The sequence below is a fragment of the Cololabis saira genome, chromosome 22 (assembly GCF_033807715.1).
Source record: "Cololabis saira isolate AMF1-May2022 chromosome 22, fColSai1.1, whole genome shotgun sequence".
In the NCBI taxonomy this organism is placed as follows: Eukaryota; Metazoa; Chordata; class Actinopteri; order Beloniformes; family Belonidae; genus Cololabis; species Cololabis saira.
In genome coordinates this window covers 23,770,846-23,783,372 of record NC_084608.1, presented here as the reverse complement: position 1 = coordinate 23,783,372, position 12,527 = coordinate 23,770,846, and the positions used below count along the sequence as shown (strand labels likewise).

Genomic DNA, 12,527 nt, shown 5'->3' with positions numbered 1-12,527 from the left:
AGAACGCAGTCCTCGACAGCGCTACCATTTCTACTTCACCTTCAGACTAAACCACAGGCAATCAATCAATATATATTACAAAATGCCGTCTTAACAGAGCACATTTAGGCACAGCAATTTATGTATTTTGCCAACGTGATGCACTGCTTGGAAGTTATTGGAGCACTTTGGGATTAAGTACTCTACCCAAGGGCACCTTGTAGATTCAATTTGGGATTAAGAACTGAAGTAAAGAGAGTAGACTAAAAAGAACTGGGATAGTACCCACCTAACACCGGGTCAGACGCATCCCTCCCCTGGCCATTAGCCCTCTGCCACTTAATCGCTACTGCTATATTACAGCGTGGAGCTGAGTGTATGTGTTTCCGCTGCAGCACTTTGTCAAAGTCATCCAGCGCTATGGTTGAGGCGTGTGCTGCAAATGGGACTAATTAGAAGCTAACAATGACGGAAGCATGATGCCCATTGCACAGCACTCAATCCCTGCTGCTGTCTAAGATCCGATGCCTCAGCCGCAGTGTGTTCACTTAGAAGAAGTAGATCCATAAAGAGTATGTCATCAGCTTGGTCCAACGCGAGCCACATGGTTCTTTTTGCAGCCTGGTTGAATGGAGAACAGTATTTGATACCTCTAGAATCTCTTTTGCCCGCCAAGCTTGCTATCGCTCTTACAGTACAATCCCTCCTCCTGTTGGCTCAGATTTATATGGGAGGAGTTGAGATATGTTCATTACCCTCAATATATCTGAACACACCGTAAAAGTGAGGAAGCATTCGATTGAAGCCTGGACACCAACACTTAGCTGTGAAAGGCTTTAAAGTGTTCATCATAATAGTTGTCTGACTTAAATATATTCATGATATTTTCAAAACAGACCCTTAAAAACCTCAGAATTATTACATGAAACAAAACCACAAACTGTGACGTGCTCCAAAGTGGAACTGCATGTCACCAGGTGATCTTTTTGCTCAGAGGCTCCCCCTGGAGGCGTGGAGGTTAAATCATTTTTGCAACACTGTCAAAGATTTGCTTTCATTTGATCTCTTAGTCATTCCTGTTTTCTTATCCATCATTACTTTCTCGAGTATCTAAGTCACATATGCCATGACATCCGCTGTTGCTCTGCAAGCTAGTTCAATTAGCTATCGCCACGGATGAACCTGAATACAAAGTTACTTTAGCCAGTGTTTTGCACGAAAGCCGGGCTGGGAGGTCCCAATAGCTAGACAATGTTTCCTTAAAGTATTTAAATATCCATTCAACTGAAACTGACATTGATGCCTTAAGATGGAATAAAAGCATTTCTGCTGCTTTAAGCTCTTGAAATTACAAAATATACGTCTTAATAGCTGCATCTGGTAAACCCCTTCTGGTATATTCTTGGTCTCAGCAACCAAAAATAGAAGCTGTGTACATCTAAATGACATATGAGATGATACTCTGATCAATTTAAATGGAATACATTTGCATTCAAACTCTTCAGGTGTGTCAACCGACTTATCGCTTGCCACATCAGGACTGTAGTTACCATCAGAGGGCCAGTTATTCTTTATTCTCTGTGTGAAGCTGAGTTATCAGATTTCCTGGCAAGTTTAAACCCTGAATGTTACGCAACATTTTTAGATGAGTTGAAAGCCAAAGAATAAAGTTAAATCTTTTCTTTGGGTCAACACAGTAACTGTCTTTGCATCCTCTCACAGAGATGTTGGTCTGAATTTGGCCCACAGGGTTTGAGTTTGACACATGTGAGCTGAACGATCAGCTGCTTTTGATCGCTGGTTTGTGTTTGTATGACTTTTATTAGTTCTTACGCAGGACAACTGATCCTGAACTGCATGCTGGGCAACAGGAAACAGCGTCATTATCCTCCAGTATGTTCTGCATTTTATTTTGAGGTGTCCAGAGATTACATGAAAAAGATAAATAGGTGCTTCTGTTATGTGGACGTCCACTTTAGGACTAAGTGTAAGCTCACATTGCAACTGAGTCAAGAGCAAGTGTGTGTGTGTGTGTGAGCTTTCAGAGAGAGATTTCCATCCTGAAATGAGAAAAGCAAAAATGCATCTCAAATGGATGTCTCAAATTTTAGAAGGGTAATTTAAGTGGCAATAAGAAATAAGAAACATATTCTCTTAGTTTTAACTTCACCAGAAGTATAAGCATTAATGTCAGAGCCTATCGATCCTCTGATCTTTGAGAATTTAGCCGTGGGAGCCATTTAATAAGTTAGTTTGACACCCATGCGTGTTTATGAGAGGCAACCGAAGCTCCCAGACGTTATTAAACCGGAGTGTCTATCTGAAGTTTAGCCACCATAAACTACTTTTCATACCAGTCCAAGTTAGGCTGCAGCTTTATATCCCCTGAGTGTATTCATAAGAACAAAGTGTCTTTCACTGATTATAAATTCAACTTTTCTTTTAAGTGAAGATGTGTTCTTTTTTCTTCTTCTTAAATGGTACATAGTTTGCCTTCAAGGCTTGATGTTACACCTGACTTTAGTCCCTGGATGCTGCCGTTGAAAACAGAATCCACGCTTTTATTTTGTCATCATCGGATAATGATCTTTTGCACAGAAGCTCCGGATAATGAGGCAGAAAAAACCCAACCCGAGCAAGTGTTGTAACTTTGTGTAATAAAGCCATCTGAATTAAAATGAGAAAACAGTTTAAAGTCTGTGAAAAGGGATAGAAAGGCTGTGAGATAGTTTGTTGACTTGCGGGGTGTATTTTCTTTGGAGGGGGGGTTGTTTTATCCTGGGAAGTGCAACGGCAGTCCCTGCTACATCTTCATATCTGGTTCATTAGCCAGTGCTCTGCCGCGCCTCGGCTAACTCATGCAAAGCACTCTTGCAAGTAAACATGAAAATATGGGCCATCCCATAATATTAGGCTTCATCCTCTGCTTCGAAAGCAACACATACACACATGGCTGCAGTTTTATGAATGTAGTTCCGATTCATGAAGTGGTGAAAGCCACTGCAATGCAGGGATTTATGTGGCTTGTTTTTCACACTCAGGCAGACAGAGAAATAAGAGCGACGCTCCACAAAACAAACTCCTCCGCGACCTGCAAGGTTCACTTTAAACATCCAATAAGCCTAACCATTGGAAGAAAGTGGCGCTTTCCCACAAACCACCCCCCCCACCCCAAAAAAAGACAAGAAATGGCTTTATACTGTGTTGGTATTATGGATGCTGAAGAGGAAAACATGTTGGAGGCATTGAAATTCACCAGCACGTTGAACAGTGAAGGCTGATCAGAAAAACTGTTTCTTTGCTGTTTCTTTTCCTTTCTGGAGACCTTGGCTAATTACGCGTCCCACTGAAGTTTTCATTTGTGAACATTTCTATGTTTCCATGTTTTTAGGGGAACATTTACAAGTCTCATACATCCTCTAAATGGGGGAAAAGAACCATAGATCCGGAAATTCCTCAGGGATTGCTGTGTGAATTTTTGATTACAAATGAAGTTCCTCAAGTTGCTTCAAAGCTCAAACTTCTGTGGATTCATGTGTTTTAAAAAACTATGATCGCCTTACCTAAAAGGAATATGGGTTTGTTTTTCATAGTTCCTTTTTTTTTGCTTTGAACTCAGCTGATATTTAAGCAATTGTAATTCTTGGTTGAGGCCGACCGATCATCCCTCACAGCTAAAGGAAAGCTAATTTCTGACAATTAAAGATGATAAATGTCATCCAAATATCTGGCTGATGTTTTAATTTTCATTTACTGTCCATTTCATGCCGCTATAACAATGTAAGCTTAGGAGCAGTTTGATAAAACCGAGTCCAGGCAAAATAATCTGATTAATCTGAATGAATCTAATCAAAGAAAACGTCTAAGGCTTCAAGCAGGAGGAGGACCAAACAGATGAAAGTCTGGACAGCCGATGAACTGATCACATTCTTTAACAGGTTCAGTGCAGAAACCAGCTCAACATGCTCCTGCCCCCCAGCCAAACAGACCTCCCTTCCTCCCTTGACCCACGGCTGCCCTGTCACACCTCAGCTGTCTCATCTTTCACCTCATTGATGGGACCTGCTGCTGCTCCACCGTTGTCTCCTACCACATTAGGAGATGCTGCCCCCCCCCCCCCCCCAGACGGGAATTGGTTAACAGCTAGGGCATATAAGACATCACCCCGACCAAAGTTCACATAGATATGAAAACTAAACATGCAAACCAAAATGTCCCCGTGCAGTTATGTTTATTTTAGCTGTACAGCTGCTGTAAACCAAGGAATTGCATGTTTCCATTTTGAGTTGGGTGGGTATTTTCCACTGTGTCAAAGTCAAATGACACCGAACCTCAGAACTGCATTTTAGGTTTAAAGAAATAAAAAAAGAATTTCTAAGAGAAATCGAGCTCCTTCTTGATGGTTTAAGCATGAAAGGTTGCAGACTCCAACCTTAAATGCATTGATACTCTTTCTGAAGAACAATAGGGACTTTATTAACTCATCAAGCACAAAGATATACACACACACACAAACACAAACACACACATACATACGTGCACACACACACACACACACACACACATACACACAAGGCAAAATGTTGAGCCAGATACAGCCTCTGGGCGGCTGCCAGAACCGGCTCTCTGCTGCCCATCTCTGTCTGACCACGACTGATTATACTTGGCTCTCTTTCTACTCACGCAGCAGGTGATTGGATCTCTCGGCTATCAGAGGTGATATTGATGTCACAATTGAATAACATGGATGGCTGTCAGAGAGGTGTGACTCCAGGTGGGACTTTGAGCAGGGAAGCATGAAAACAAGTGTGCGTAACCTTAGCGACGACCCTGTGTACACAGATGACTTACTGTATCGAACAGCTACTTGTGTGTTAGGAAGGAAATCATACAGGCTTTAAGCCTGTGCTGTTGATGTTTGATAAATTAATTTTTTACTTAAGCTTGAGTTATGGTTCTGCGTCAAAACGACGCCGTGCCTACGGCGTGTGCTATGCGTCGAAGCAGACCACACGCCGTCACTGACGCCGTCACTGACGTGCACCTCCCGAAAATTGTAACCACGCGCCGAGGCGACGCAGACCACACGCAGACCGAGAGGGCTGTGATTGGTTCGCTTGGAAGCAACGCATTAACGGTTTCCGGTGTGAAGCAGTAGTGAACTTTCAGGGCTCTTTTCTTCGTTTGTGTGATTTTTTTTGTTTTGGTTTTTTACACAATAGTTGTCCTTATCTCTTTGATTCACTGTGACCGGAAAAAGTCGGATAAACCATTCAGAAAAAGATTGCTAACCAGCGGTCGCGGGGGGTACTGCACCGCTGCGAAATGGAGTCACGGAGAAGTCCGAAGGGTTCACGACGGCGTCACGGCGACGGCGTGTGCTGTGCGTTGGGTTGACGCAGAACCTTAATTCAGGCTTTACTCTAGTCCTGAGCAAAAAAATAGATGACACCAAAAGACTAAATCTACATCTTACGGAAGAGTATTAGGGCCACTTAAAAAAAATAAAAAGAATTCTGAGAAAAAAGTCAGAATTCTGACTTTAATCTCAGAATTCTGAGAAAAAAGTCAGAATTCTAGGCCACTAAAAAAAAAATAATAATAATTCTGAGTTTAAAGTCAGAATTCTGACTTTAATCTCAGAATTCTGAGAAAAAAGTCAGAATTCTGAGAAAAAAGTCAGAATTCTGAGAAAAAAGTCAGAATTCTGACTTTAATCTCAGAATTCTGAGAAAAAAGTCAGAATTCTGAGAAAAAAGTCAGAATTCTGAGAAAAAAAGTCAGAATTCTGACTTTAATCTCAGAATTCTGACTTTTTTTTTTTTTTTTTTAACTTTTTTTTTTTTTTTTGGGCAGCACGGTGGCTTAGTGGTTAGCACTGTTGCCTCACAGCAAGAAGGTCCCCGGTTCGACTCCCAGGCCCGGCAGGGGCCTTTCTGTGTGGAGTTTGCATGTTCTCCCCGTGCTTACGTGGGTTTTCTCCGGGTACTCCGGCTTCCTCCCACAGTCCAAAAACATGCATATTAGGTTAATTGGTGATTCTAAATTGCCCGTAGGTGTGAGCGTGAGTGTGGTTGTGAGCATGGTTTGTGTGTTTACATGTGGCCCTGTGATGGACTGGTGACCTGTCCAGGGTGTAACCCCTGCCTCTCACCTGAAATGAGCTGGGATAGGCTCCAGCAGACCCCCGTTACCCCGCAAGGGATAAAGCGGGTATAGATAATGGATGGATTCTGACTTTTTAAAAAGATTAAAGTCAGAATTCTGACTTTTTTCTCAGAATTCTGAGATTAAAGTCAGAATTCTGACTTTTTTCTCAGAATTCTGAGATTAAAGTCAGAATTCTGACTTTTTTCTCAGAATTCTGAGATTAAAGTCAGAATTCTGACTTTTTTCTCAGAATTCTGACTTTTTTCTCAGAATTCTGAGATTAAAGTCAGAATTCTGAGATTAAAGTCAGAATTCTGACTTTTTTCTCAGAATTCTTTTCATTTTTTTTAAGTGGCCTTAATACTCTTCCGTAACATCTAAATCAACACGGGAGGGGCAGTAGATGCAGTCCCTCTAATGGCCACTACGAGCTGGCTCCAAGAGCGGGTCAATCTCCACTGACCGCCACATTAAAATGTCCAACTTTATGGCAGACATAAGCATATTTGCAGCCTGGTTCCAAAAAAAATTATTATTTTTTTGTCTCCATAGCTAGATTTTACATCCATGACAACTATACAGGCAGTCGGGAAAAGTTATGTAAAGCCACAAATTCATGCGTAATAACTTGTGTTCTTTGAGTGATGGCGACATTGCATTCAGCTGTGAATTAGGAGCACAGCAGCATAGTCAGAGATTATTATATGGCTCATTGTGCTGTTAATTGTGCTATTAGACTGCTGTGACCAGCTCTGGGTTGCTCTGTAAGCATCCGAGAGCGAATGTGGCCCGGATGCTCGGAGCAGCCTTTGACTGAAGGCTGAGCCGTCACCCGAAGGGCAGAGGTAGCAGTTTGACTGCTGTGGCCATAACATCCTCATTTCCTCACTGGAGATCCATGTTTCAGAGACTGCTTGGGTCGCCACCTCTGAAACGAGGAAGGACAGATTCAGTAACAATGAATTTAAGGGAACATCAGTTAGCATCACAGGTAAGTAAGAGCTAATCTAAAATAGCTTTCATGTGGTAACTGAAGTAAGGCATCTGTGTACACAGTGACCGGCAGGGTTGCTCGGTCCACCAATTCTTACATTAATCAGGGTTTATATCTCGGCAGCATTTTATCCCCCATAGGTCTTAAAAATTAGTCACAAAGGGTTTAACAGTGCTTTTTAAACAGTTCATGGATGAGACACACCTGTAATTGAGAAAGATATTAGAATGTGCTCTCGAGGCTGCTTTCAGTTCATCTAGTCACCTTTCAGGAATGATTACCTTGGGAAAAATTCACGCTAATTAAAGTAAAACAAGATGGAAAAAGTGCTTCTCTCCGTCTTAGGCTTAAAGCACTAAACACAGTTTCAGTATTTATTGCATCCATTTATGGCTTGTTTATTTGATGTTCTCAGAAGATTAGAGGTGGATCGTTTAGGTTGCCTTTAGAAAAAAAGAAGAAATATCAGCAATTCATTGGATTTGGTAAACCAGCAGAAATATCAAAGACCGGGGCAGAGGACGGATGGAAATGTGAACCCTCGCCTCTGGCTGTTCAACGCTCCTTAACAAAGTTTGGGAGAACACTTTCACCCATTGATGACTCTTGAAAGCGATTTCATTAGATCAATATCAATTAGAGTGAGAACAGACATTTACATAAGTGATGTTCAAATGGCATGTCTGCCCCATAAAGTCCCCATTATTCTCATATCATGGTTTTTTTTTAGACTCTCAGCTCAATGGCCAGAGCTTGTACTCTCACAGCCTCAGCGGAGGAGTTTCATTAACTTAAGTGGATTCTTTGAATCCCCAAGGTTGATATTTGGAAAGCTTTAATGGGTTATGATTACTCGCTTTTAGAGGTCTGTGTTCTTGCAGTGTCGCGTGTGACGCTCAACAGGGATGACTCCCTCTGTGACTACATGTGCATGCTGTAAAAATGAAAGGCAGCAAAGGGTGCAAAGGATGCAAAGTTATTATACCTACAAGTGTGCACAAAAGCTTTATTTTTTATTTTTCAGTGCTTCGTATTTGAGTCACCGCAACATCAAAGCTCCTCACCAAGCCTGTGCAGAAAGGTCAAAAGAATAATCTCCAAATTTGAACCATCGCCTTGTTGTTTGCATGATTCTGTGGAGGAAGACGTCACGTTGACGTTTTGTTTTTATTGTTACCAAGTTCCGAAGGCCGTCTTCGACGGGAAACTAGTACTGAATTGGAAAGTCACCCTTGGAACTTTAAACTTGGCCAGTTTGAGTGCAACAGTGTCCTTTGACAGTCCAAAACTTTTTCCATTTGCTTTCATGAAAATATTTCTCAGTGAATCAGCTGAAAGGTCGGTGAGCTCCTCATTGTGGTCGAGGTTTTCAGTGTCCTTCAACTGTAGAACGCTGCCAGTCCCTGGTTTCTTGCTTACTGCTGATTACTTATTGAAATTTCGAGAAGAATCTGTGAAAAGATGTATCTTATCAGTCTTAAATTCTGTCAGACAGTCGGTTTCCCTCTTTGATCAGTTCTGACTTTGTTATTGGTTTCCATGTTGGACTACAACGCAACATTGAACATGCACTGAAAATTGATCTTAAATTGCCAGAATAGACAAAACCAAACTTCATATGAAATTTCTTTGCCACGCTGAGCATCACAAGGTCTTCCCCGACGCATCAGTGTGACATTTGTGCTCGGGGGGAATAATCACCGTCCAGAAGACGCAGTCAGAGAGTACGTTTTGGATTTCTCGTGAACTTGAGCTCAGAGTTTGTGCTGGAGTCTTTTGCTTTGGAGAATAGCTTTGTGAAAGAGGGGGACAGTTTTTTTTTTCAATTTTTTTTTTGTTGGTAAATGGATGATTTTTTTCTTTTCTTCTTCTTGTATGTAATGTAAAACATTTTCCACACTTCACCTGGTCATTTTCACGTTTAAACCACATTTCAAGGAGATATCAGGAATGATATCAGCTGTTTTACTCAAAGCTTCCTTGAAAGTGTAGATCTAATGACTGTTTTTCAACTGCTTCAGCTCAGTGTCGGGAGCACAAAAATAAAAACCTCCATAACCTCCGGCGTAAAATATAATAACGGCTACCTGTTTTTGGCTCCACTGAGAAGTAGGGCTGCCCGTGGATGATGCTGTAGACCACCCGGGCGCTGCTGCCGTATGTCGGGTCATCTGCGTCCGTGGCCACCACTTGCACTACCATGGTTCCTGAGGGCAGACAGGCATTCATTAGTTTCCAAGACAACATCCACAGGCCAAGTCACACAGAGCTAAATGTGGAAATAGTCATACCAGCCGAGCGTGCGACCAATTCTACTTGAAAGGGGGGAGAGGGGAGCGATGAAAATGTAACTTCTGAGGCAATAAATAATCTCATTAGTCATTGTTTTCACACTCTCTTCTTTTATTGAGACTGGTGTTTACTTTAGTTTTTGTATTTCATTTTTATACAAATTGCTCGAGTGAGCTTAAAGCAGTTCTTCATAGAAGTGTTAAGCAGAACCAAAAGATCTGACATGTACTGTGTGGCTCTTAGCCTCAAAGGAGCCCAAACAAAATAAAACTCTCAGTTGTTGCTATAATTCACAGAGGATTAAAGAGTAACTCCAAGCCTTTGGAGATCTCTTCGTCACCAGTATTGGCCATTCGCTTTGCACGGATTAATTAGCAGGGCGCTTCCTTGTTCTTCGAGTCTGCAACTCATCTCTGAATTTAAGTCACTTCAGCCCATGAGAACCTAAAATCAGTGCATTTCTCGCACAGAAATCGAAAAACTGATTTTAGAAAAGTCAGACAGTTTAAATCTGTCCTCCAGCAAAGTTTTAATATGATTGGATTTTGTTTTCTTTGCTCGTTAGTTTTTAATTAACACAATCGCTGTATTCTTTTTTCCTCAACCACACAAAAGCAACATTCTTGCACAGATGGTGATACTGACTTTTGGTCCAAAAAAAAAAAAAGAGAGAGAGAGAGAGAGAGAGAGAGAGAGAGAGAGATAGAGAGAGAGAGAGAGAGAGAGAGAGAGAGAGAGAGAGAGAGAGAGAGAAAAATAGCTCCGGGACAATATATTTTCATGTATACAGGAAACTGCAACAGAAAATACCAAATAATTTGTTAAAGGTGAGAGGCACGATTGAAGCCCTGCAGCACAAGTGTCAGAAGTGTTTGTTTATGAACCCATCAAATGCTTGTATTAGTACCCAGAAACACAGACATTGTTGTAAATCAAGCAGATTAGCTGGATGGATGAGTTGTACAATGATAAGTAGTACAAGAGAAATGAAGTTGCGAGAAATGTTATATAATCCAAACAGTGTTATCTCTCCAGAAAGAACACAGTTTGTCTCCAGGTTCAAATGAGATGCAAAAGAAAATGCACTTATGCACCAGGAAATCATTTTAAACCTCAAAAACATATCAGACAGCTTCATTTTTATTCCCGTGTAGTTGGAATAAATATATTTTGCCACATGATCAAAACATTGATATTTTGAAAATCGGTTGCTGCATCAATATATAATGACAATTATAACAATAAATCAACAGACACAAACATGCAACAATATGAAAAACCTTTACCAATAAATGTCCAAAAACATTCCTTAATGTTACTTTTGCCTGATTAAAATGGCAAATATAACAGTAGTTTTAGAGAGTAATAAGATACATCTCATTAAATTACATAATAGTTATAGCTCTACTCATTTCTGGTTGTCAAGACGTGTGTAATTATGATTTGGTCCAAAAACAATCGCTATGAACGGCTGAGAGTTTCTTGAGCTGAGATGTACTGAAGATCTCCAGCTTGACAACAAATGTTTGGCAAAATCATTGAATAGTTTAAAAGCTGTGACTGTTCAGTAAAGAAGATTGGGATGGATTTGCATATTTCTCCTCAATACCGCTTCATGGGCTCCGGAGGTTCGGCAGAAGACTACAAGAAATAGCTGTAGACATAAGGATTAGCACTCACTAAAACACCTTGCTACACCTCGACTTTACAAGCCTGTGAACAGCGACAGCTGCACATCTTTGGGGTCTTCAGATGTGAAACTGCTTCCTGCCACCATTTCATTTCCCATGTCACCTCCAGAAGGCTAAACTGTTATTTCTGGCTTCTTTGAGTTCTAACTGCTCTTCACCAACTCAACAACCTCCATTACCTAACAAATGGCTACCGAGGCCAAAACAGCCCAGCCAACTTCAACAGACCCAGGTTCCCCGTTCATGCAAGCTCCAGGTGACGATGTCAAACTTCCCTCACACCTAGCAGAACCAAACAAACTCACCAACTCCCAAATGGGCCACTCCCACTTCCTTAAAAAATCTTCCTCGTTCTGAGTTTCTTCCTCAGGAAACTGATTGGTGGCTCTCACCTGACCCTCCCTTCACGCTTCATGGACAAGGTGAGAAGGACTAATAACACCAGTTTCTATTTTGGGCTCCAGCTGACATTATTTCTCCAAATCCACTAGCCGCCTCATCAGACAATTCTTTTACTGTCTTCCTCAAACTCTGCCCATCTGCTCCCATTTTCAATAATGTGATTGTTGACCTAGCTCTGAAACCCCTGCATCCTACTTCCACTTGGCGAACCCCAACTTTCCATCCTCGATGATCAGCTTCTGCCTCTAGTTATAAGTACCTACGTTTTTTTCTTTCATAGGCTTTCCGCACTGAATCTGCAGCTCATTGCAGTAAACTACCCAATAAACTAAAGGTTAAAGCTTTTTTGGTGGAGTTTCAGGGAGATGGGACAAGATTCCCTGGAGCTGCTTGGTAGGATATAGACAATGAACATTCTCAGGTGAGAGTTAAAGAGAGTGTGGGGAGAGGGGACATCCAGTGAGACTGAACAAGAGTCTGGCCCACAGAATGAGTAGCACACCCTCCCCACTAAGAAAGGTGCATGTGAGCACACAAATTATTGAACTGGATGAGGCCGACTGAAACAGACATGTACATACGAGCTCTGGATAGTCCAAGTGTTTGAGTCCAGCCCTTGCATGAATTTCCCTATCGCTCTCTTGATCTTACATCTCAACTATCCATAAAAACAAGCCAAAGTTACTCTGGACTTATCTCCGGTCGTATCTCGCGACTAGGGATGGGAATTGATAAGATTTTTTCGATTCCGATTCCATTTGCGATTCTGCTTAACGATTCGATTCTTTATCGATTCTCTTATCGATTCTCATTTGGAAAAAAGGAGAAGAAACAATTTTAGTATCAACTTTGTTTTAATAAAACAAAGTTGATTCAATTTCTTTGTTTCTCTGATCTTTTTTGTTCAAAGATCAACTTTTATATCTTAAAATATAAGTGAGGTCTTAAGATGCCCCCAGCCTTGGGCTCCTCGATGGTGCCAGGGGGTCCCCACAAAATGATTTGTAATATACAGTAAA

The 12,527-nt window shown here is 41.3% G+C and overlaps 1 protein-coding gene across 2 annotated transcripts in view; it reads right to left on the bottom strand.

Annotated features, from left to right (window-relative positions):
- The window catches only part of cdh7a (cadherin 7a), a 160,698-nt gene that overhangs the window by 67,039 nt on the left and 81,132 nt on the right, over positions 1-12,527 (bottom strand). For both annotated transcript variants that reach the window (XM_061713207.1, XM_061713208.1), the window contains one exon: positions 9,211-9,330. In XM_061713207.1, the coding sequence (XP_061569191.1) occupies positions 9,211-9,330 (120 nt within the window). The remainder of the gene's footprint in view (positions 1-9,210; positions 9,331-12,527) is intronic.